This window comes from Vitis riparia, chromosome 9 (assembly GCF_004353265.1).
Source record: "Vitis riparia cultivar Riparia Gloire de Montpellier isolate 1030 chromosome 9, EGFV_Vit.rip_1.0, whole genome shotgun sequence".
NCBI classification, from domain to species: Eukaryota; Viridiplantae; Streptophyta; class Magnoliopsida; order Vitales; family Vitaceae; genus Vitis; species Vitis riparia.
The window spans coordinates 5,496,575-5,523,163 of record NC_048439.1 but is presented as its reverse complement, the minus strand read 5'-3'; the positions used below and the strand labels follow the sequence as shown (position 1 = coordinate 5,523,163).

Sequence of the window (26,589 nt, the reverse complement as noted above, 5' to 3'; positions counted from 1 at the left end):
GGACGTGAATACTGAGTCAAATTTACCAGAGCATTGATATTGGAAATGCCTTTACCCTCCCCAGAAGCTAAAAATATCTCATTCCAGTGTGGTACATCATCTCCCAAGTGTCTGCGTATATCAACAGGACGAAAGAACCACACAATGTTCACTTTCTTTTCTCGGGTCGGTGTCTCCCATATTCTTACAAGCTTACCAATATAGGTTTCAAGTTGACCAGTTTGATACAAATATACACAATCATAAAGAAAGTACTCCACACCATCGTAAGTAAATGACTCGTAAAACTGCAGATCTCTATTCTTTCCACCCATTCCACTCTTAATGCCCCACTTAAAGTCATAACTATGTTCATTAGCTCTGCTGGGATGCGACATAGTGTATATGTCACCAAATTGAGACTCTCAGCCTGGTAATTGTCAAAAACCTAGAACTGAAAAACAATAACAAATTAATTTATGATACAGGATAAAAACATCAGAAGAAATAGTACATTGAAAATTCTAGTCAGACACAAAAATTGGTAACAGTTAAGCTAGGCAATGTTTGAGAAAAGCCATAAAGGACTAATGCAAGAAAAATACAGAATACTGCAAATTAAGACATCAAGGTGAAGTTTACATATAAGTAATCAGAAGATGCATGAGACTTATCCAACCAATCTCACACAACCTCAGTCATACAAAACAACATAGTAGCATTAGAGATCCTAATCTCTGTTATCACAGAAATCTTCCTCAGGGAACAAAAACTAAACCAGCAGCAGAGAACAATTTTTGCCATAGGGGCACTGAGAAATCCAAGAGATAATCACAAATTCTGCCATTCCTCCTTAAAAGAGATAATGGATTGGGAGAGACAGCTTCTTTAGCCTACCTAGATTCAATCAATGTTTTAAATGGCCAAATGCAGTCTTGAGGCATTTTGCCCAAATGAGGTGAGACATAAGCCTCAAGGTAGAGAACAAGGTGAAAGTCTTAATTATTTGTTATTGTTAATAGTTCCTAATTTAGTTCATTTTTCTTTCTTCTAAAATCTAGCTTCCAAACATTAAAACTTGAAAAAATCTCAAGTTCCTAGTAACCAGTCCCTCCTTCTACACAATAGTACAGCAGGCATCACTTTGAAATCATTGTTTTAACTCAGATTTGGTATTAAAAAGTGTTCTTAATTTTAATTCTTTGTATAGACATTGCCTGATCAGATCCTAGAGCATGAACTTATATAAGCTATTAAGGTCATACTTCTTCATACTGAACCTCATGTTCAAACTCTTCAACACCATTACAAAACAATCTTGACCTAAACTACATAACATTGCAGTGTGCGAAACTTTAATGATTATTGGTCCTAAGGAACGTAAAGAAACAAATAATCAAAGTTAGTATTGAAAAGTGTCTCAAACTTCCTTTTGAACCTATTGTACTTGTAAGGAATTATACTATTAGCATAAAAGAAGTGTATCATGATGAGATTTTGTATAGAAACAAGTTTATCACTATATAAAAACTCCTATTAATGGAAAAAGAATATAGAAAGAGACTTTGATAAAATGATAAGTTCTTCTGCGTGCAACTTGGAATTTTAGGATTTGAGAGCTTTAGGATTGTAATTATTCTTTTGAGTATAGTAAATTGGTTTTCTCTCTTCTTGTGGATGTAGGTACATTATCAAACCATGTTAAATCATGTGTTCTCATTTGACTGTTGCTCGCTTGCTTCTGCATAATAGATAATTTCAAAGCTAACATAGTGTCTAAGTCTAGGTACAGAATAGTTTTCTAGGAATAACTTTCCCTATGGCAATGATGAATGAAGGATCTACTCATTCAACAAGGAATTCACAAGGCACTACAAGGCAAGTTGAACAAGTCTAAATATGACAAATGAGTTGTTTGAAAGATATATGAGAAAGCCAATAGTGCTATCCATCTAAATCTCTCTAATGAGGTAATACATAATGTGAATTTAACATATGAAGAAACAAGTTATATGTGTAAAGGGAGATGTATGGCCTAAAATGACAAAAAAAAAAAACAGATATACTAGAACACTTGAATAATTTCAACTGATTGACTTCACAATTGTTGCAATTCAGGGCAATGTTTGAAAAAAGGACAGAGACTTTGTTGTTGTTAGCATTGCTTCCTCTATCATATGACAATCTAGTAATAATCCTACATACAGTAAAGAGACTTTGGAGTTTGATCACATTACTAGACCATTTACTATCATATAAAAAAAAAGAATAGAACTTTTGAAACAAAATAGTAAGCAAATGCTTGGTGGCAAAGTTAAAAGAGAATAAGTGAATAGGTCATTGTTGGCGAATACATGTGATTCGACTTCAGTGTACAGATGTAGAAATTATGAAGATATTAGAGTAGTTTCCTAATTGTAATTTTTATGTAACAGTTAGGTTCTCCTCAAATTTGTTGGGATTGATATGATTGTCAAACTCTACTTAAATGGGTTGTTATTTTGTATAGTTATTCCCTTTGTCTCTTAAGTGTCACCAAAGGTGGGCTTCTTTGCATGGGACACTACTTGGAATAAGGTTTTAACCTTGGATCACATTTAAAGGAAAGGGTGGTCTTTAGGTGAATAGATGCTTCAATTGTCTTACAAAGAAAAAATCCATTCATCACATCCTCTACCACTATGATAAGGCAAGGATCTTATGGCATTTATTGCTTTCTCTGTCTAGTGTGTCATGGGTGCTCCCCACATTAGTAAGATAGACACTTTTAGGATGACACGGTTCTTTCATGGGTAAAAATAAAAGAAAGGTATGAAAATTTGTTCCCTTATGCCTTTTCTAGACAATTTGGAAGGAAAGAATCAATAGGTCGTTTGAAAATGAGAGGCATTTTGTTCAATGGCTAAAATTTTCTTTCCTTTATAATGTTGGGGCATGATCTAAGTTCTTTATAGCTTCAAGTCCTTCTTACACTAAAGATTTTGTGAACTAGTCAAACTCTAGTTGAGAAGGTGCTATTTTTTTTCACTTTATTTTTTTAGTGACACTTTTAAGCATTCTATTTATACTTCATATTCCCCATTTTATGCATCAAATATATATATATATATATCCAAAAGACAAAAAAAAAATCATATTTCCCCCCACAATATCGGAGCAGTCGCTCTTTGGGAAAAATTTCTATAAAAGCCCAATAGCCTGTCCTGCCAAAAAAAATTTTCTAACACTTTGAAAAATCTCTTATGCCTATGCACAATACAACCCTACCCCTTTGTTCTATATTACACTTAGTCATGTTCAAAACATCCAAAGTCAATCCCACTATTATGATAACTAAAAGCCAATCTAAAGAGGTGCAACAAAACTAGGCAAAAGAGGAGCTACAAAATTTTCAACTATCATATCAATTGAATGCTAGAAACTACCTGCAATGGTCACAAATGGTAAAAGACTTTGTAAAGGGAAATTAAGCCATTTGATGGGAATCAGACCTACTCAAAATGATCTTGCATTTGTCAAATGGGACAAAGAGGCTTCAATGATAATGTCTTGGTTATGGAATTCAATGTTGCATAAAGCAAGTGGGATTAATATGTTTCTAACAACAATGAGGGAGATCTAGGAAATAGTCTGCCAAACCTACTCCAAGATGCAAGATACAACCTTGATTTATGAAATTAAGACGAAAATAACAGTAACCAAACAAAGTTGAGTTTGACTAAGTCTAAGTGCAAGGTTTAACGAAGGAAACTCTACCATCATTGTAAGGGGTCTCCTCAATAATTTGAGATGAAGAAAGCCAAAGAGGCTTCATGCTTCACTCGCAATCCACAAAAGGGTTAGCCATGGCATCCACCAAAAAAAAAAAGAAAGGTGAGAGGAATCAGGAGGAATGTTGAGGGAGAAGGAAGCACAACTAAAACCGTTATAAATGAATCAATGAGGTCATTCAACTGCTATGGAGTAGGGTGCACCTACTATAAAAAGCCTCGTCACACCAAAGAGATATGTTGGAAAATCCATGGGAAACCTCAAGCAGTAGGTCAAATTTTGGTTAAGTCTTTCAAAGGAAAGATTTCTGGTGTAATCATTAAAGGGGTTGAGGCTTCTTGACGTGGCTTAGATTTGGAGAAAGAGGTCTTCCTTTTCTACTAGAAAGGGTGGAGGCTTGCTATTAGAAGGAAAACTTAAAGTTTTTCAACAAATCTTGGCTTGAGGAATGGAGAAGCTATAAGCTTCAACTTTGTAGCAATGAGGGAAGGTTTCTCTTGTGCTAAATTTTTTCAACAAAAGCAAAAAGATTTATTTTCATCTTCCCTGAAGGTAAAGAGTTGTCAAGGGATGTCAGTACTAGCTCAAAAACTAAGAAGTTGTGGAGTGGTGCTTCCATTCAGAGATGCTAAAGTGCATAATGCTATGGTTCCTCCTTTTTAGAGGAATGAGTCTTTAGAGCCTCAATGTTAAGGTGGTGGATGCGCCATTGGGGTTGAGGGGTTAACTCTTTCAACAAATTATATTACCTCAATCAATATCTAGTAGGGTGTGAGGGAGACTTCTCATATAAGGCCTTGTTTTTACATCCCTTAAAGGAATGGGCTAGGTACCCTTGGAGATTAAAGGGGAACCTAAACCTATCTTTGATGGGAGTCTGTTTGATTTTGTTTGAATTTGAGCTTGCATAGGAAATGGAAAGGGTTCTGCAAGAAAAGGTGTGTGTATTCAAGCAAAAAAATCCGATGCTTGATAAATGGGGCCCAAAGGCTAGCTATTTCAAGGAAAGTGTTCAAGCTAAAAATGTTTAGGTGAGGTTAGTGAGTCTCCTGCTTTTCCTTTGGTACAAAGGTTTCTTCAAATAGGTGGGTGATGCTTGTGAGGGCTTTTAGGGGGTGGGTAAGGAGACTACAAGGGAAAGAATATGTAGTGGGCAAGGGTTTTGACCAAGACAAACGGGAGAAAGGTGTCACGAAGGCTATAGGTAGTTGTAAGGCAATTATTTTTCTTTGTTTATTTATGGTGGGAGCTCCCACCTTCGGTTTCTTAGGTGACTCCCTGTGAGGAAAGGTTGGGGGCAAAGGAGGAGGTGATGAAGGCTTCACAAGCACTTGGGAGCATGGGGTCTTAGGGCTTGCAAGATAGGGCAAAAGTTGGTGAAGTGTCGAGCTTCGGTGAGTTAAAAGCTATTAGAGGTAAGGCTACATCAAGCTTTTTTATGGAAAAGTTACAGCTATAAGAGCGGGAGCCAAATGGGGTGGTGATGGAAGAGAGCAACCTTTTTCTTTACTGCAGGGGCAACTTTAAAGGAGGGCAAGGTGGATGGTTTTAGACTATCAAGGGAGTTGGGCCTCAATTATAGAGTGAAGGTTGTCAAATAAGGGGCCTCAGGCGTATTAAATGGTGTTTAGACCATGGATGGTTAAAAGGCCCAAAGTTTAATCCCTTTAGTGGCACATGAGGAATGTGTGAACCTTGCTTCCCTGGGCTTGAAGGAGTTGGAAGGTCATAAGGCCTAATTAGGCCCTTTCTCTTCTTATAGGGGAGACTTCTACCCTAAGAGGGGGTTGACTCTAGCAATAGGTCTATTGGGTGCTTAGTGTCCTCAATGCTACAGAGTAACAAGATCATCTTCTCTCCAATTGACAAAGCTTTATTGGCAAAATATTGTCTCCAAGGTATGACAAACCAAACCCCCCCCCCCAACCCTTCTTCTTTCTTGGGATGTGAGTCCCCTTCTCTTTCTTCTCCACCAATGGGTTCGGAATATAGCAAAAGACGAAACGAGGGGTTAACTTGTTGGGGGACATGGAGAAGAGTGTCAATGTGCTTTTGTTAGAGGAAGGGGTTGTAAGCAAGGATGAAAATTTTAGATAATTTTGGTGAAATTTTGTGTATTAGCAACCAATGAAACAAATAAGTAGGCGAAAAATTGATGAGGTGATTTTTTGTTAAAAATTGACAAGTTTCGCCAAAATTTCAAAATTTGCCAATTAATCAGCGAAACAGGAAAAATATCTCCAGTTGCTAGCATCTTTTCGGCAAAAAAAGGCTGCCTGTTGTGGACTACAACCCAGGTCGAGGGACATGATCAAACAAGCTGTAACGCAAGTCAGGCACGATCAAAGCTCAACATATCTTAATTTTGTGCCTGCATATGAGGAGACTTGAACCCCAAACAAAAGGTTTGAAATAAACCTTACCCACCATTAGGGCAAGCTCGCCCATTGATAAATATATTGCACCATGACATGTATATATATTAAAAGTTATCATATAAGCAAAATATTAAAATAATATTTTAAAGAAAAAATTAATTATAATTATTTTATAATTAAATGAAAATTTTTCATTTAATTAATTACCAAAAATATAAAAATTATCATGATAATTTTCTTCATAGTGTTTTTAATATTATTAATACATTAAGTAAATATTAAAAAATTATACACATAAAATTATTTATTTTATATCATTTAATACATTTGAATTAAATCTATCATAATTTTAATATTAAAGATATTTTAAAATTAAACATATTATAATCAAATATCATAATATTATTATCAAATAATATTTGATGTAATTTAATAATGAATATACACTTATAAAATTAATATTTTTTATCGATGCATACAATATTATTATCAAATATGATAAATTATATCATACATATATCAAATTATTTAACAAAAAAACTTTAAAATGTTTAGTGTACTTCTAATTACATTTATATGAGGTTTTTCTTACATTTCCATGAGTTTTGATGAATTTTAGGCTTTCCGAATTTTTTTCCAAAATATCCGTTGATATATCTCTAATATATCCATAAAATCAAAGTACCGATATATCTGTAATTATCGATATTTTCATCCTTGGTTGTAAAGGGTGCTCCCCTTAGAATGATTTTGAAAGACAACTCATTGGTGGATCTTTAGGCAAACTATGTGAATTTTGAAAATGAAGCTAAGATAGGGGAGAAGGAAGAAAGGTTTATTCTGGTCAAGGGGTGTGCTTCAAAGTGTCCATTGAGGGATTTCACCTTGTTTGAGGGTTGCTTCAACAAGCTAACCTCTTTTAGTAATTTTGTGGGACTTCCAATAGATGGTTTTGAAGAGGATATTTTGGAACTTTGAATATTAGAGCTTCGAAAGAAATGGAAGATTTTGAGGCAAGGGTTAAAAAAGAGTAATTCTGCTAGATCCAAGTTTGAGAGGGAACTCCATGAGTTGAAATGCTCTATTAATTATAAGTTTGACTCAATTATTGGGAAGAGATGGAGAAAAATATTTGGGAATTAACCAAAGTGTGTCAATGAATGTTAGAAGGATTAATGAGAGGCATAAGTGTAGAGTCATCAAGTCTCCGATTCATTCACATTTGGCCCACCTTATTTGTCTTCAAGTTACGAAGGTTCAACAAATGTCAACCCTTCTTGTGAGGAGTTTTGGCGTGGATAGATCCCTAAAATGGGTAGGCAATGGAAGCTAGGGCTAAGAAAGGAGAATTTTAGTTTTTTTGGGATAACCAAGTGCTTGAGCTTACTAAGATGTAAGTAGGAGCTTTTTTAGTTTCTTGTCAGTTCAAAAATTACGAGGATAACTTTTTAGGATGTTCACAGAGTACACGAAGTATACAGAAAAGGCCACAAAGCATGCAAGAGGAGAAAAAAGAGAGGCAAAAACCCACCACTCTTAACAAAACTACCAACCCCCTGAACCCAACCCTATCCCAAAACCAACTACCAGCATAAAAACAAAACAACAACCTCAGAAGACGGATGTTGAATCCTTGGTGCTTCTCCCTTTTACCAAGCACTCTAATTTACGTAATTTCCTCTCAAAGTGGGTAGTCGAGGAATGATTCTTCTTTCCACCTAGACCTTAACCCCACACCGTTTTCGAGCCTCCAATTTCTTTAAAAGGGAACGGATCTCCTTCTCAAACCCTACAACCGGCATCCTCATATAGCTACTAAAATTTACAAACTTGGTGGGAGGGCTAACAAGATCCTCTTCCTCCAAAAAGCAAGTAAGTTCCATAGCCTTAGTGGGTTCCAGCTCTTCAACCCTAACCACCAACTCCTTACCCAAAGAATCCTTCACAGCACTTCCCAAAATCTACAACAAACTACCATCCTGAAGCAACATCTTAAGTGGTTGGCTCCCAGAGTCCATAATCCCCAAGGTAGAGAGAGAATAAGGGCTAGGATACATGTTCACTTCTACCACTAAGGCTCATCGATGATCGCCACATGGGAACATCTTAAGTGGGTTCCAGCTCTTCAACCCTAACCACCAACTCCTTACCCAAAGAATCCTTCGCAGCACTTCCCAAAATCTACAATAGACTACCATCCTGAAGCAACATCTTAAGCGATTGGCTCCCAAAGTCCATAATCCCCAAGGTAGAGAGAGGATAAGGGCTAGGATACCTATTCACCTCTACCACTAGGGCTCATCGATGATCGCCACATGGGAACACGTCGGTCTCGGCGTTGGCAATGGATCTTTCCTTTCGACCACATCTCCGCTGCAACTCCTTTGCTCATTCTCTTAAGTCTTTATAGAAGAACCACCCATCTTTGAACATCCTCAGTAAGCCCTTCATTCCCTTATCCAAGTCCAAAAAAACACAACCCACCCTCAAGGCCCCCACCCTTGCCAAACATGTGGCCTTATGGGTGGCTGAAAAAAGCCCAACAAGGCGTTGATTCTAAGAGGACACAAGCCTTTTGGTTTATGGGCTCCACTCAACCATTGACTGCCCACATTTTGAATCCCTAACTCATCCCCACCAAAGCCACCCTCCACCCCCACTTTAAACCTAGTAGCCTCATGGGTCACTAAAGCAGGAGGCCCACTAGCTGCCACTTTTTGGCAGCTAACCTTGACTAGTGATTATAGTAATTTGATGTAACATTTCTAAAAGGTAATTTGGAAGTAAAAGAATATGCTTTTTTTAATATAGGTAAATTTTTGTCCCCATTAGGACTTGAACCTATAACCTCCCATAAACCCTCCTCATATCTTTACCACTTGAGCCAAGCCTCAAGGGTTGGAAGTAGAAGTGTATGTTTAGGCACCACAAGGTTTTTACAAGGCTTTTAACAAGAATAAAGCTTGCAAACTAAAGAAAGCTTTTGTATGAGCTGAAGTAGTCTCTGAGAGCATGGTTTGGAAAATTTACTAAGATAATCTTAAAGATGAAATATAAACAAAGTGAAGGAGATCACACATTGTTGATTAAGCACTTAACTTTAGGGGGAGTTACAACATTAATTGTGCACGTTGATGATATAAATGAGATGGGTAATGATCCAATGGAGAAATGCAACAACTTAGAAACCAATTAGCCAAGGAATTTGAAATAAAAGAACTTGGAAAGCTCAAAGTATTTCCTAGGAATTGAAGTAGCTTGATCGAAAGAAGGAATATCTTTGTCAAAACAAAAGTACTTGATCTCCTCAAATAAGTTGGAATGTTGAGATGCAACCCAATTGACACACTAATTGAACCAAATCACAAACTAAATTAGGTCAATGATGGTACGCTAATGGACCGAGGAAGGTATTATAGGTAGGTTGGCAAATTAGTCTACCTTACACACCCAAAGTCGAATATAGCATATGTCGTAAGAGTAATAAACCAATTCATGCACAAAAGGATGTTCTTTTTCAAGCAACCTAAAGAGTTCTACAATATCTCAAGAGTAACACAGGGAAAGGAATTTTGTTTAAGAAAGGTGCAGAGCTAAGCCTTAAAGCATACACAAATGCTCATAGGCTAGGTCTGTTGTAGACAAAAAGCTAACCTCAAGGTGTTGCACACAACTTGAAGGAAATTTAGTAACTTGGAGAAGTAAGAAGTAGATTATGGCAACAAGGTCAAGTGTTAAGGTAGATTTTAGAGCCATGGCTTATGGTATCTATGAATTTCAAAGGTTAAAAATCATTCATGATGATCTTAAAATTAAGTGGCAAAGACCAAAGAAGTTGTACTACAACAAGTCAACCATCAACATTGATTGTAATCTAGTTCACCATGATAGAACCAAACATGTTGAAATAGATAAGTAGTTCATCAAAGAGAAGCTTAAGAGCAAGTTGATATGTACACCGTATGTCCCAACACATGGACAATTGGCAAATATTTTAACCAGCGGATTGGGCAACTCTTCATTCCAAAAGATTACAAACAAGTTGTGAATGGATAATATCTATTCACCAACTTGAGAGAGAATGTTGAAACTTTCAAAAATCAATGTATGATTGTAGAAATTTTGGAAAAAATTAGAATAGTTTCCTAGTTGTAATGATTCCCTGATTTTTATGTAATTGGTTAGGTTGTCCACTGATTTGTGGGTATTGATAGGATTTCCAAACTCTTCTTAAATAAGCTATAGTTGCTTTGTACATATATTCCCCATACAAATTATTCAAAAGATAGAAAATCATATTTTTCCCTCAATCATCAAAGAGAAAGGTCATCTATTAGAGTGCATGACATGCATTGTGAACCCAAATCTTACAAGCTTAAGCTTTTAGGAAAATTGATTGCCTAACGTGGTATCAAAGTCTTGTTTGCTAGGAGGTCATGTGTTCGAACCATATCGCATGTTTATTTCCTCAATTTATTAAGCCTAAAGAGAGGCTACTTTATTTCCTCAATATATTAGGTCTAAAAGAAGCTACATGTGAAGGAAGATGTTAGAGTGCATAATATACATTGTGACCCCAAATCCTACAAGTTTAAGCTTTTAAGAAAATTGATTGTTCAACATCATTGAATACAAACAATTTCATGATAGAACTACAATCACATCAAGACATAGAATATCGATATTACCACCAGGGAATAAAACATCATAAAATATTATAGATTTTGAAAAAAGACCTAAAAAAAAGAAAGAATCAAATTAAGCCCATAGATGCAACTAGTTTCATTGAAATTAAAGATGAAAGTAATGAATCAAAATAAGTTTTCTTAGTATTTTCAACTAGTGAAAGTCTTCTTCAAAATGTCTGCATTATAGATTTTGTCTACTCTTACCATAAGTTCCCTTAAGACTAGTTTGACATACATGAATCATGTGATTGTGAGAACGTTTCAGTGGGCAATGACGCAGTATGTAAGACTACAAGGATAGGAACAATTGAATTCAGAATGTTTAATGGAGTAGTTAGAACTCTCATAGGTGTTAAGACACATTCTTAAATTGAAGAAGAGTTTGACTTCCCATGGAGCATTAGATGCCTCGGGATATAGTAATATAGTAGGATATGGAAAGTTGAAAATAGCTAAAGGAGCATCATTAATCATGAAGGTGAGAAGATTTGAAATTTATATAATTTAATAGGCAACACTATTACAAGCGGAGTTGCACTCTCCACAACATCATAGTCAAATTCAAATGATACAAAGTTATAGCACATGTGTCTTGGAGATTACTCATTTATCATGTTGTTAAAGATAGAAGGTCAAGTGTTTCAATTAGTACCTCAAAGAAGGCACATGTTAGGATGTTTACAAGTTTGGGAATTTAAGTAAAGATGGAGATTGTTGAAAAGTGTTTCAAATTGCCTTTTGAGTCTATTTCTAAGTCTTTGATATGTTCTATTTGGATAATATTTTGTAAGAAACTTTCTTATTATTATAAAACAGAATGTCTTATGGTGAGATTTTGTTATAGAAATAGGTTTATCCCTATATAGAATATACCAATGAAATCAATAAAAAAAATTTATAGGCAAAGATCAATTGTAGTAATAGCATCTAACAAAAGGATGCACAAAAGCACACACAAGGTATACAAGCACGCCAAAAGACAAAAACAAAATAAGGAGATAATAAACACCACCCACACCACACTTAGAGCTCAACCACTCTACAAAGTTCATTAAGCACTCTAACCTGCTTCAAAAAATTATACACAAAGGTTTGTTTAATTGTTTGACCTATTTTTCAATATTGTCAAACACTTTCCCATTTCTCCCCTTCCAAATTAAGAAAAAATATAGGAAGATATTTAAAACTTTTGGGAATTGGGAGTTCTAAGATTGCATTTACTCCTTTGAGTACAATGAATTGATTACCTCTCTTCCCATGGATGTAGTAGGCACATTGTTGAACCATATTAAATTTTGTGTTCTCATGTGATTGTTTTCTCGTTTATTTTTGTTCTCTTGTTTATTGCTACTTGTTTTCACATAAAGTTAGAAAATAAGAATAAAAATGATGGAGAAACAAATAAAAAATTAACATAGTTTATATATATATATGACCACAAGTGTGGGTGAAAACAACTGATGAGCTTCGTTGTGCTAGTGGAAGCTTCAATGCCAGAAGTTAATACACCAACATAATGATAAAGGAAATTCACCATAAAAGTTCATAAGATTTTAATGTAGTTCAATCAACCATGTGCACATCCAAAGATGAGAGAAATCAAACATATGTCTAGAGTCCTGAACCTTCTCATATTTCCCCATTCCTAATATCTACACTGTAAAACTCGAGCCCTTCTATATTAAGTGCGCCTCACTTTTTCCTAGTGTAGTCTTACAAGTTTATTTCAATCACATATCTTTCTCCCCTCATAACTAAAATCTTTACTAACTCTATAAGAAAAACTTTTTTTTTTTACTAGGAAATACCAATATTCAAAAATATAAATAGACAAAAATTTTATGCAATAATAATATATAAAAAAAAAAAAAAAAACCATGTTCCAAATAGGAATTTAAGATACTTTCCATCAAAACTTCACCATAAAGGAATTTACTATCCTAAGCCCAATGCAAAACTCCAATTACCGATAATGAAACTTATCTATGATCGCTTATTGCCAAAATTGTTTGTAGCCATAAGTATCCAAAAGATGAAAATGAGTAAATGCTTATTGCCATAAGTAACATCAAGTAAAGAGTAAGACATGGTTGGTGTTTTTTCGTGTACTCCATTGCCTTGTTTGGCCTCTTGGCATCCTTGCATACATTGTGTATGCTTTTGTGCACCCTTTTGTTAGGCTTTGTTAATATAAGTGATCTTTGCCTATTAAAAAAAGAAATCAAGTGAAGAAATTGCGTCTAACTCAATGCAAGTGGTTTGTCAAAATTAGAGCCAACTTCTCATGTTGCCACGGGAACAACCTAACACCTAGCATGGCATAGGATTGGTTCAATGATATTTACGCAGCCTAACTGAAACAATTAGCAGAGACATACTAATTTTCCTAACACCTACCGGATTGGTTCACATGGCCAACTGGATTATGCAAAAGTATGAACATCTCCGATATAAGTGTTATTATTCTTTGTCATGCAGATGATGTTAGTGTTACACATCATCTACTGCAGCAAGCTTGGAAGTACCATGCATTTCTGCTACTCGACTTCCAGAACCTGCAAGTGAGTCCTATGACAACATACCAAAAACGGGGTAGGATAGCAATTCCATGCAAAACATTTTTGGATCATATTTTTACACTCGAGCTTCCTGGAGTGATTTCTTTCTAGTTTTTGTTTTTTTTTATTTCAGAGTCCAATTTTAAGAGGGTTTTGTTGTATCCTTTATCCCTAACATGGTTTTTGTTTTCCACGCAGCAAATTTTCCCAAACCACCTAAAGTGCGCGTCTGCCTTTGCACTTCATTTGACACACAAAAACAGTACAAAATCCTTCTTTAAGCATACCATCTCCATCAGTGGTGGGGCAGTCTTCTACATTCGTGCTCTGTTTGATCGTTGAGAAACTGGAGGAAAAGAAAACAAACGAAAATCCAAAATCATAGACCCCCGTCCATTGACCTTCGCCGTCCTATTCTTTCCCTCGGTTTTCTCCACAGCCAAACAAAGGATCAGTCATTTTCTATACCCCTTGTACAAGGAAGAAAACAACCAAAGCAATGGACCAATTTTTTTTTCCATTCACAGACAAAACGAAACCCATTTGAACAAAACCAGAGCGTGAGCGTTACATAAAAATTTAAAGAGAAAGAAAAAACGAGAGAGAAGAAAAATACCTTGATGTTCGTCAAGATTGAACAACATTTTAAAGTTGTACAACAGTTGAAACTCATGAAAAATGACAATGCCACTGTTACGGAGAGACTGTTCTAGAGAGAGCTGTAGCGAGAGAAGTTCAATGGGGTCTGGGTGGTTACAATAACAAATGGGTGTTCACTTCTAAAGAAAGGAGAACCATAGAAACAACATATCACCCACAAAATCATGAGACTCAGAGAGAGAAACTGAGAAAGGGTTTTATAGAGGGAAAACAGGCTCACAGAGAGAAAGGCCTTTGGAGGGTTGAGGGTGCTGCTTTTGGGTGAGACAAAGATAAAAAAATGGAACGAGATGAAGAAGAACAAAGCCTGTGTCAGTGGGAAAGGCAGCGGAAGAAATGGGCTAACATGCGCCGGTGGTGATACCTGAATTATGTCCGTAGAGTGATTGTGACCACCTCTGTGTTCAGGCTGCAGTTCAAGCTGTTAGAAGGGAGGACTAAGAGACATCTATTCCGAATGCCTATTCCCAACTCACGCGCGTTGCGAGTTCGTTTCTTTGTTGCCAGGCTTTATAATAAAGGATATCTGCGTGACAGGTTCCAAAAATCAACCTATTTTACAAAAATATCTTATTTTCCTAAAATATTTTTTTATAAAAATAACCAACATCAAATTTTTATACTTATTTAAATTCAAACCACTTTTGACCAAAAAGCCACGTATATTTATAATTTTTAATAAATAAAAATTGTTTTTAAAATATAAATATCATATTATTCTTTTATTGCATAGTAAGAACCCACGTCTAATTTTAGATATATCATGCATTTTGAACCAAACAAACCCTAATGGCTTTAAAATGGGTCTCATACTTATTCCTTTATCACGCTTTAACGATTCGTATCTAATCACGTAGATATAATCCGCTATCGATTCAAAGGGACTTTCACGACTTTAAAACATGTTTACATGATTAAAAGGTACTTATACTTATAAAGTGTTGGAAATTTATGTAATAATACGAAAAAATAGTTTGATTCATTTGAATTTATATTTATAATTTTAAATATGTGGATTTTATTTTTTTAAGTGAAAATTATTTTTGCATTTTAACATAATATATTTCCAATAATATGAATAAATAAATATCATTTAAGATCTTTTTTTTAATAAATGATAAAATTGAAGATATAATAGGCAGTTAGAGCTATGAGTCAATACTAATTAATAATTATAAAAAAATAATTACAATGATATTATTTTTCTTAAATACTTTTGTTAGAGAAAATAAATAGGAATTATAGGGGAGTTTCCCTCCATGTGTTCTTTTTTCAATTCGGACACCTTGACTATCTAGCACAAGTATGCAACTCATCTACGTTGTTTTGTTCGGACCAAGACTAGTTTCATCTAGCACCAAGCGTGAGAAAGGTCCTTTCCCTTATAGAGCCAAAATGGCGAGAGGAGTCCAAACCCCTCAAACAGGAAGAACTGTCCTGTCAAGTCTTCAAGACCTACTGGCATGCGTATTCACGCCTAACATGTGAATGGCCGATGGAACTCCATTTAACCCATAAGTCCATGTCAATTAATTGTTGCACATAAACCCATACCGTCAATAGGCTAAGAGAACATGCGACTACATAATCAAAGATATAACAGGTTAGCTGATGAGGACAATCATTATTACAGGAGAAAAATCAAAGTGTCTAGTATGACTCTCTCCCACTAAGCAATTTGAGTTATTATTGCTTGACTTAAACTTTGGAGGGACATGTCCGGACCACCTATCCGGACATCATTTTGTGTAGGAAATGAGTCCACCCAGTTTCATTATTGCTACGCAGACTTTCCAAGAGACACAAAAAAAGGGAGAATGTTGTCTAACTTCCATCAAGCTATACGGACCTACTCTAGTTGGCTCGTAATCAACAAAAATTGCTTTTTATAAATTAAAATAAAATTTTGATTTATTTTTAGAAAGTTAATGAATTTCGGAAATGATATCATAAATTTATATTTCAAAGTGTGATTTTATTTTTGTTTTCATGAATAGGAGGAATGCAGCGGAAAGTAGGCACGTATTCATGAGGTAAAGTTAAGAGGTGATGGGCACTCGCGAAGATGGTTTGAAAAGGAAGTGAGGGTGGCAGAGGGTGTATGACAGGGACGATTCCACGCGCTTTCCAATGCGTGATTCGCCGGCGAAACCCAATGCGCCGAAGTGTAGACATTGACTAGGTAGCAGTTTTCTGCCACCTTGGCCATTATGGAGGGAGGAGGCTCCAAGATGAACATAAATGGCCGAACGGCTTTTGCTTTGTGCCGACGTTTCTTCTATCTCGACACAAGTCGTATTATATGTACATTTAAATCTTATTACTTCATACCAATTTCAATCCCGTTATTATATGTATCGTATTAGTATTGGTCATAATTTTGATTCCAATCCGTGTGTGTGTGTCAATGTCATTCCAAAGCTGCTTTCCCGGGTGACCCCCAATTTTCTCCTCTTTGGTTTATGAAACCATTTCCATTTACTGCAATATCATCCTTTCTTCAACAGCCCATCCAATCAATTTCATGTTCCATAAATGGGAAAGGCCCGAGACCATAGGCTTAAGGCTCTATGTCCAATCGCTATTAATGATCCATTATAGGGTAGCTCTGAAAGCTTGCTACTCTAGAACTTGACTTGCGAATTGTGCATGCAAAATTTAAATTTTTCCTTCCAAATGAAACAGGTTCTTGAAATTTTTTGAAATGAATGTTCAAAATGATCCATTTTGGTCATGTAATTTATATTCTTAACTTAATGCATGGCCCGCAAAACTTTATCAACACACCAAATATGTACAAAGCTTGGGCATAAAATTGAATATGGTACGACTTGAAATGGTGACTTGGCCTTTTTCTCCCATTTTTGTGTGCTATGATGGGTTGGTATGATGATCATTTTCATAGACGACAAGTCTTTCACTCTCTTTAACTCGTTTATCAAAAGCGAGCCCATCACTTTTCGACAGATAGCAGAAAGGTGGGGTAAATATCTTACTCGATAATCGTCGATTACCCTTCTTATTCAACCCTCCCATTCTAATAAGAGGTAGGGTAAATATATTGGTTGTAAACAAGTTCAAAAAACTCATATTACATATAAATTCATTCAATTTTATGAGCATCGAATAATAAATTTCATTTAATTTTTGTAGTCATTGTGCATGCATAAAATTATTATCGACTTATTTTTATCTTTATATGAGTTGTTTAGTAACACCCAAAAGCCCTTATTTGATGGGCTTTTTTAATTTGTATGAATATTATAAAAAATAATTATTAAAAAGTGATACTTTAAAAAAATCTTAAAATACGACCTTTATAAAACTATTGAGAAATTTACAACACCTTTTGACACTTTGAAATGTGTTTATTGAAAAGACACCTTAAATATTTTTTTTATATCAACTATATATGTTAAAAAAAAATTGAATTTACATTAAATATGTATTTTTAAGAGACATCTTCCATAATTTCATAAAATTAAATTTATACTAAAAGTATATTTTTAAAAGACATTTTTTTTATAATTTTTTTATTAGTCATACACATTTAAAAAAATTAAATTTATATTAAAGAAATATCATTTCCATAATACCATAAAATCAAATTTATACTAAAGATGTTTATTAAATAGACATCTTCAATGATTTTCATATTGTCACACAGTGAAAAAATAATAATAATAATTTACATTGAACACGTCTCTATAATTCCACAAAATTGAATTTATACTAAATGTGTCTTTTAAATAAATACTTTCTACAATTTTTATATTAGTTATATATCAAAAAAATTAAATTTATACTAAAAGTGTATCTCGAAATAAAACATTTTAATATAAATTTAATTTTATAAAATGATAGAAAATGTCTCTTAAGAAGACATTTTTAGTATAAATTCAATTTTTTTTATTATGCAACTGATATAAAAATTATGAAAAATATCTTTTTAAAAGACACTTTTAATATAAATTCAATTTTATAGAATTGTAAAAAATGTCGACATTTAAACGTGTTTCTTTGATATAAAAATGATGAAAAATATATTTTCAAAGTGGTAAAAAGTGTCATAAATTTGAAAATATTTTTCAATGTACTATATTTTTTAAAATTAATTTTAAATTCACCGTACAATTATAAAAAAAAATCCCTTAATGTCCAAAGTTTGCCAAATATACCTTTCACGAATCTTTTCTTTCCTTTTCCGAGAAGGCTTCAAAACCTTCTTTGAAAATCCCTACAGCCCCTAACTGTCCAAACTAAGCTCTAAACCCCTGGCAGAAAAAACCCCCTCTTTACAGAGGCGCCTGCCCTGTACTCCGTCTCCCTTCAACCCTTTCCTACTAGTCCTAATCCCATGACTCTTGTGTTGGCTATCTTCTTATATACGATAACTGACATCATTGCAGGATGCCAATTCCAAGAAATGGGAATTTCTCGTGCCGCTATAAACGGAAATGGGTCAAGATATGATCTTTTACTTTTTGGACCGTTCTCATTTTCTCACTCATTGCAGAAGATTTTCTCGTACGATTCCCGAGAAAAATATTTTCTTTTTCAAGTGTATGTAGCAAAAAAGCCTACACATCCGTCTTGAACCAAGAATTTTTTTAATACAAAAATATCCTTTCACTGAATATCTAAAATGCCTTTGGTTTGACATTAAAGGGTGTCCAACGCGAATGGCGGAGCTAAAAAATAAGTTGAGGAATAAAAAATTAATTTATTTTTAAAATATTATTTTCGGAGAATAACTACCAAACAATTTAAAAACAGTTTTCTGTTTTTGAAAATAGAAAACTGTTTTTGGGTGTGATCGGTGATCCTTGGATGTCTCTCTCATTTTCCTTTTATTTCTTCTTTTCAATGAAGAAGAGAATTTTAAGGGATTACAAAGAACAAGCGTTTGGGCCTGCGCATTTTTTGCTTATTTTGAACGATTCAAGCCTTTTAGAGTCAGGCCCAAACTTGCTGCGCACTTAAAGTGGGCCTCAGCCCAAGTTTTACGGAACATCAAAGGATTGAAGTTGTTCACAGCCTTTTATTTATATTGAACTTGGGAAGGATGGATAATTGAAGGGACTTCTATGAAGCAAACCATGCTCAAATATAAATGCATTGACAATCAGAAAAATGTACAAATATATGTTATTTCCACTCCTTAAGTGGTAAATAACATCTACTGTCCAAACAAGCCCTGATAAAAATTAAACCTTAACCAAAAAAAAGAAAAAATTACAGGTGAGAGAGAAGCTCTGAAACCCTGGAGAATTAGGGTCAGGGTGAGGCTCCGGACTAACACATCAAAAATACCCTAAAGAAGAGATGGCATTAATCTCTCTCTCTAGGAGCAATTGAGAAGAAAATAAAGAGGGAAAATGAAAGGGAGAAAAAGAAAAAACCAGAGGGAAAAGACCCCTTCCACAAGAGATTAAAACTCTATTCATAAGCTAAAAAGGAAGTATGCTGTTGGTCTGACAAGTCGGGTTTGAGTAAGAGTCTGCTTATGAAGGGTGATATAGCAGCAAGTAACGCCTTGGGGCATTCCTCATGTGGAAGGTGGCCGCATCCAGATATCGCAACCAGTCTCTGCAAGGACAATAAATCATACAAGGATTAGAAAAATTAATCAAGAAGTTGTTTGTATGTTTACCCTATCTTTGGTTCTTGAAAAAACAGAGAGAAAATGTAAGAAAAAGAAAATGGAGAGTAAATATAAAGATTAATAATTTGAAAATACTTCATTTCTGACTAATTTTATTATATTCGATTTTCGTTCTCAAGAAGGAAACACCTGGAAACACCAGTTTCTTCACCCTCACTATTTTGCTAAACAAATTTTCACCGCTAAGAGTGCCTTTGACAGTGATTTCGAGAAGTGTTTTTAGCATTTCTAACACTTGAAAAATAAAATTTTTCAAGTATTAAAAGGGCTAAAAACGCACACCCCATCTTCAGTTAACTAAATGATCTCAAGGAGATTAATATATCCTTGGATTGATGTCTTATAAAACCATCCAACTGACATGGCAGTGGCAGTTGGTTATTACTGTATGAACAAACGGAATGGTGGGGACGTTATCTTGAAGCAAAATGGACACTGTTTTGCCAGGTTGCTTAGAAAGATTTGAGTTGGAGAACTCAGTTCAAAGACCTAACTTTACTCTTACAGCAAGGTCAGACCCAGTGGATCATTGAGTTTGATTTGGTTCCAAGACTCCAAACATATTACAAGTAACATCACCAAGCTCAGCAGAGAAATACTTACAGAATTTACAAGTTTTGAAGCCATAGCTTGAGCAGATTTTATAGAGACAAGAGCATCTTCAGCGCCCACAATAACCAAAACTGGCAGGTCTTCAACTGCTTGCAGCAATGATGTTGCATTTTGTGGTGAAAGAACTGTCTCATATGATAATTTACCTATCTCATGTAGTGCTTCATCCCAACCTTCCACACATAGTGGGGCCTGATCGCATACCACAGAGCAGTTAAGCAAATGAATGGTAAAAAAATGGAATTTACATTTTAAAAATTTTAAAAAGCTAAGTATCACAGCTGTGCACTGCATTAAACTCATAAGCTTGGGAAATATGCTGAAACTAATGTGCAGATGACCAAGAATAGGTTGAGTGATGCCAAGGAGGACTTCACTATAGTTCAACAAAAAAAGTTGACCATGTTTATTCAACATTTATAGAAAATTTATATTGACTTGTTAGGGAAGCAGCAGGATTTGATAGAGAGATCACATTCCTGCAATTCATTGCCTTTTGGGGAAGCATGAGCTGGGTGGACATTGCAAATTAAAGGGAATATTGGGCCAACTTTCCCTAATACAAGGGAAAGGTAAGCAGGCAAATGGAAGGAAAAGTTGACACCAACGCAACTTTCCTCCACGCTCCCTGAAAAAACTCAAAAGACCAAAAACCTTATGAAATTTGAGATTTGGCGAAAGAAGACATAACTATCAGCATCACTTTTCAGAGCGAGCGATGACTAGATATATGAGTGGGTTAAGGCACCATGAAAACTGATGCTGATAGTGATGTCTTATTGTTTTGGAATTTTAATCTAGAAGGAGCCAGGATTCTGAAGAATGACATTTTTTTGCACTGTCATATGACTAGTTGGCTCTTCAAATAATTAATATGCATGAATGACATAATTTGATGGCATGATAATTAGCAACTCAACTCCACAAAGAATTTATGTGGTATAAATTGGAAAAATAATAAATGCTATACTTTTGCAAAGTTGCAACCAGTAATATGCTAGAACTTTGCTTTGATTTTTAGGAAGAGAAAACATACCTTATAGAGGCTTAAAACATCTGTTGTTAGCTTGGTAGCATCATACCATGCACGTCGATTCACCACCTGAGTAATTTCTGTCCGCAGTAGAGGACGAACCAAGTGCTTCTTTCCAAGAGAAGTGCGCATCAGTATCCTTGCAAAAGCAGGAACTAATTCTCTTGTCAAGCTTACACTTAGCAATACCACCCCCTTAATTGTAACCTGAATGATTTATCAAAGATGTACAAATGAGAAGTGAGGAGAACCTTGGAGACCTCCATTTGTATAGAATGTTAGAAGTTAAAAATAAATAAATAAAAAAGGAAAAATAATTACAGCTTTGTAGCTGCATTTTGAACCAAAACTCCATTTATTACAAATTCTAAAAATTCTAAAAATAAATAAATAACCTGAATGGTTTTGTACAAATTCAAAAAATTTACTTCAACAATGAAATTCCATGAAGTCATGATTTTGTTAGAGACGTTCAAGGACCTTTGATTTGTTACAAGCTCTTCAATCCTACTTTGAACCAAAAAGAAAAATAAAAATAAAAAAAGACATCAATTCGTTTTCTCCTATGTTAACCAGAGTTCAAGATACCATAAGATCTAATCAAGTAATGGGAGTGAGTTTATTACCAAACAGAGAATTAAATCAAGCATCATTAGAAGACAGTCAAACTACCAGGAACCCACAATGCTAGTGTAAAACTGAAACTAATGCATTTCCCACATCATATTTGACACAATATGGCTATTTAGGCAAATAATTTGGACTTGAAGTGTACATTTGAAAAAAGAAAGCCAAAATGCTTAGCTGCGAACATTTTTTATCTACTAAAAGGGGTCTTCTTGGAGTATAAAATGAAGTGGTTACTCACGTTGACTGAATTCATAGACTCTTGGACTCTTTGTGCAGCTTTCAAGGCAAGCAGGCCTCCATCATCATGACCAATGAGTATGACAGAAGAAAATCCCATCTCCGAACAGAAAGAAAGAAGCAGGTCTACCTGAAAATATTGAAAGGAACAAAAATCAAAACATTGGAGCATAAAGGATATGAAAGAATATCACAGAAGGATAATAAAGTGGAGACCATATAAATTATTGTATTAAAAAACAGATGCTTCACAGTCTTTAACCTCAGTGAATTCAGGTTCCACTTTTAAACTCACTGAAACTTTAAGACCTTTCAACTGTTTTGATTCACAAATGTTGATTGAGAGAAATAATTGACAATCCTTCCCAGGTTAATGATCTTGGAACAGGATTGCATGAAGGAAGTTGTAAGTCCAATACCAACAGTCTCATTATGATTAACTTCACCATTAACCATGACCACATGCAATTTTTCTTCTGATGAGATGCCTCTCCCAATATTTAATGCATACAGACAACTTTGTTGGGTTCCCTAGAGGATTTTAGTAACCTATATTACTTTTCAGGAAGCACTGAAAATATAATGGCAGTTATGTAGGATAGGGTGACAGGCACATCTGACAAGAAAAAGAGGCTATACACTTCAGCTATATATCTATGTGTGTGTTCTTTTATCTTTATGATTTCCCTTTTCTTTCTTTGGGTTTATCCAGAAGTAAAGGCAACACTTCAACTGGATTCTCCAAGTAGAAACTCCACCAGAGATTTAACTTTGTTTTATATTCCGCCTACAACTAAATACAACAACCAAATAACACTCATCCGAGAGTAAAAAATTACCTGAGTCTCAAGCTTGTAAGGATTAGGCAATTGTTTTTCCTCCCAATCCTTTCGGCGTGGCCTAGAAGTTAACCCCCAACCAGGCCGATCAAAAGCAACAACAGTGCAACCAACCTGCCGAGCCAGCACCCCCATCACATGCCTCCATGAGAAAACTCCTCCTCCAAAACCATGGACCAAAACAATACCAAACTTCCCAGTTCCTTCCAGACCTCGATCTAAAGTTACAGAGTTTATGTCACTCGGTTCATTCTCATCAACAGCATCATCTAGTCTCAGAACAGGAATTTCTTCAGATAAAAGAACATGTGGAGATGCAGAACCATCCAGCAGTGGAGTATATAGGGAAGAGCTTGGAAACTGATTACTGTAACTTCTATGAAGATGATACTGGGTTTTAGATAAAACACTTGATGGCAGCCTTTCAAGTTTTAGCTTTCCAAGGGTCATTTGACTTGAACTGCAGCCAGAGTTGGGTTCAAGAAAGGTGGCAGAGGATAAGGACCGAGGAGGTGAACCAGACATGCCGAGCTTATAATGGAGTGTAAGCCCCTGGCAGGCAATGAATAAGCTGTCAATGTCAGCAAGCAATCTGACTGGAAGTTCCCCATCATCACGAGCTGTCCCTAGAGGCTTCCGCCTCATTTCACTGTCACTTTTGGGGGTTTTCCCTGCAGAAGGAGTTGGAGATCGTGGGACCTTCTGGTAGGCAGAGAAAACATTTTTGCATGAAAGTACCTGGTTATGTGATAAAGAGTAGTGAGAAGAAATTACAGACTTACATATTTGCGGTTCTATATGTTGCAAAAGCTATTGAAAAATCTAAAAATAATTAAGAAATTGAATTTGAAAAATTAATGCCATGGAAGCAGACCCATTCACCAATTTAAAGGTCTTTCCTTCTTTTGACAGCTAAAATCGAAGAAAGAGACATACTCATGCAATGGGCAAGAGCATGTTACGTGTAGAAAAAACAAACTTTTACATATCCATCAACAATTTCTGTTTCCTTTCATTAAATGCCTGTGAAAACAGGTAGATTCCACTCTTGCATGATGCAAATGCCAGTGAAATCAGAAAAATTAATAACAAAAGTGTTGCAAACTTACTGCTTCAGGGTCAACTCGGTGAAACAGGAGCTTCCTCCGTGCTCTGCAGCTTGTTCTATAGGCAACCACAATATGGCCAAGAGCAAAGACCACTGAGGATAGAAACAAAACAGGCATTCCCCATGACTTCTTCAAATGAAGCTTCTGTTTGGCAAGGGAAGATGAAGCTTCAGCCTCCATCTCAGAATTCATGGTGAAAACACAAGCCTTGACTGAAAGAAGTAGAATTGAAGAAATAGAACACAATGTCACAGTTCCAAGATATGGTCCGTGAGAGAGTGCAGGGCCGTCGCACATTGAATAAACACCTGTGATCATGAAACGAATCAATGAGCAGAAAATTGAAATGCTTACTCTTTCTTTTTATGGACCTATTAAGTGAAGATCCATCAATTCTTCACTGTTAGAAGTTGAATTGCTCAAGGAATTGAAGAAAGCGATTTCGAACTTGTACCTTTTCTCTGGTTTAATTCATAAGACTATGAAATCTCAACTTAAATAAAGACTTAATTCAGTCAAAAAAAATTTCTTGTTGAGCACCAAATTGGATATTATAAGCACACTAATATGCATTTATTTTTTCCTCAGGAAACAAATGAAGCAGTTATCAGTATGTCAAACAAAGGGTAAAGCTGGATAGTTATAAAAAAAGAGTTGTCAGGTAAAACCTTTTAGAAAAAGTTCATTAATGATTGATCTTATGCAAAATATAGTACTGCCCAGATATGATAGACGAAAATTAGGAAAACCCTCCTTTGGTAGCTGAGAAACTAAAACTAACGACATTTGAATCTGATGCCACATGTGGTTTTGGGCAATTTTTTTTTTTTAAAATAAATAAATTAATAAAACTAGACATTATAGAAAATTATCCTCATGTTTCGTAGGCTAAAAAATAGAGGAATAAAAAAAACCCACAGCAAAAGCCAAATAATTATATTATTCTCTGGTTTTTTTATCCCGAATTTTCACAGCAACCAAGCAGAGCACAAATGTTTTCTGTTTAAGAAAACTAAAATGAAAAGCAATCTTATCAGCACTTAGTTCTTCATTAAAAAGTAAAACAACATATAAATCTGTGTTTGTCCGAAAAAACTTTAAGAAGATAAACAATTAAAATTTTGAATCATAAATTTTTTTTATTACCTATAACCTGAAAAAAAAAATGTAAAACAAAACAAAACAAAGGCCTCCGCCTGGCTGAGCCGAATCCATCCATTTGGCATTGTTTCCGTTTTCGGAAGCTAGAACAATAATTACAAACTTTAAAGAAAAAATAAAATTTAAATGTAGGATTCAAATGTCAATTTTCTTCATTTTCCTACATTTTTTCAGAAACCAAACAGACCGAAAGGAAAGATTGTATAAATGTAGATTTGATTATTCGGGGAAAAAAAAAACTTAAAAGAACAGTTTCAAAAGGCAACCAAAAATTGTTGGAAAAAGACTGGGAGAAGAAAAGAGCAAAGGAAAGCCAAATCAAAAATAAAATTAGAAGGCACAATTTTAGTTTGAATTCCTCGAAAACAACCAAAAATTAAAATTAGAAAAATTACCAACTCTGGCTTTAAAAAAATTAAAAGTAAAAAATAAAATAAAATAAACATACGAAAAAGGAAAAAAAACAGAGGCATCAGAGGAAATGAAAATCACGGAACGTACATGTAATTATGAGAGATCTGGTGATGGAAACGAGAGGAATATCAATCAAGGAGCTCTTGAAAGCGTATCGATTCAGGTGTTCTTTGAAGCCATAGCACCTGACGCACGTGAAGCTAGAAATCAATAAGCATGGCACCACCACGTCTCCCAGAGCCACCAGGAGCGGCAGAGACATCACCAGAAGCGAAGTCACCATCACCACCATCACAAACACCATCCGAACGCACCTCCGAAGCTTCTCGAGGCTTCCTTTGTAAGCCGCCATGGCCAAAACGCCTTCAAATCTCGCCCAAATTGATCAGACGTTTAAGCTCGTCGCCGCTTTTTTGCGCAATCTATGTCGGACTCCGGTGAGATCGAGATCGAGACCGGATTGGCGAAACCCTACCCCTTATTGGCCCGGTGGACGAAACAGCTTCGTTTCTCTCCCTCTTCCTCTCCCTGGCCATTCCCCGGCGTGCCAATGGCGAAAGCGTAATTACCATACCTGAATGGGGGCATTCTGAGAACACGCCATGGCTAGGGTTTCGGAGGTCCCAGAGCTCCAATCGGAGATTCTCTTGAGCTGCAATTCAAGTTGTTTTTGAAAGCAGAGGCTCTAGAGTTTTTCTCCCTTCCCTTTTTCTCTCCCTCTCTCTCTCCCCTATTTTTTTTTATATATAAATAAAATAAAATAAAATAAATATTATTTATTTACTTGATCGTTAATTGCTGAGAAAAATCCTGATTAATTAGAACAATTAATCTGACATGGTCGCACCACACTCT

General features: G+C 35.3%; 2 protein-coding genes across 6 annotated transcripts in view; both read right to left on the bottom strand.

Annotated features, from left to right (window-relative positions):
- Positions 1 to 14,456, bottom strand: part of LOC117922073 (protein ANTI-SILENCING 1-like) — a 32,739-nt gene extending 18,283 nt beyond the window's left edge. For all 5 annotated transcript variants that reach the window (XM_034840079.1, XM_034840077.1, XM_034840078.1 and 2 more), the window contains exons 1-2: positions 13,991 to 14,456; positions 27 to 433 (exon numbers count right to left, since the gene is read on the bottom strand). In XM_034840079.1, coding sequence (XP_034695970.1) covers positions 27 to 377 — 351 coding nt within the window. In that variant the 5' untranslated portion in view covers positions 378 to 433; positions 13,991 to 14,456. The remainder of the gene's footprint in view (positions 1 to 26; positions 434 to 13,990) is intronic.
- Positions 14,457 to 19,122: 4,666 nt separating this feature from the next.
- Positions 19,123 to 26,442, bottom strand: LOC117922265. Its single transcript, XM_034840333.1, has 7 exons — positions 25,822 to 26,442; positions 24,160 to 24,467; positions 23,051 to 23,788; positions 22,213 to 22,341; positions 21,348 to 21,551; positions 20,303 to 20,503; positions 19,123 to 19,623 (listed from the first exon to the last, which is right to left on the bottom strand). Exons 1-7 carry the CDS (start codon positions 26,084 to 26,086, stop codon positions 19,474 to 19,476), a joined length of 1,995 nt encoding a protein of 664 aa, XP_034696224.1. The 5' UTR covers positions 26,087 to 26,442; the 3' UTR covers positions 19,123 to 19,473.
- Between the last annotated feature and the right edge of the window lie 147 nt (positions 26,443 to 26,589).

Coding starts and splice junctions, on each gene's coding strand:
- LOC117922265 (XM_034840333.1), bottom strand. CDS start 26,086: ATGGCGGCTTACAAAGGAAGCCTCGAGAAGCTTCGGAGGTGCGTTCGG. Junction 24,468..25,821: donor CAGATCTCTCATAATTACAT/GTACGTTCCGTG, acceptor TCATGATCACAG/GTGTTTATTCAATGTGCGAC. Junction 22,342..23,050: donor CTTACAAGCTTGAGACTCAG/GTAATTTTTTAC, acceptor CAATATTTTCAG/GTAGACCTGCTTCTTTCTTT.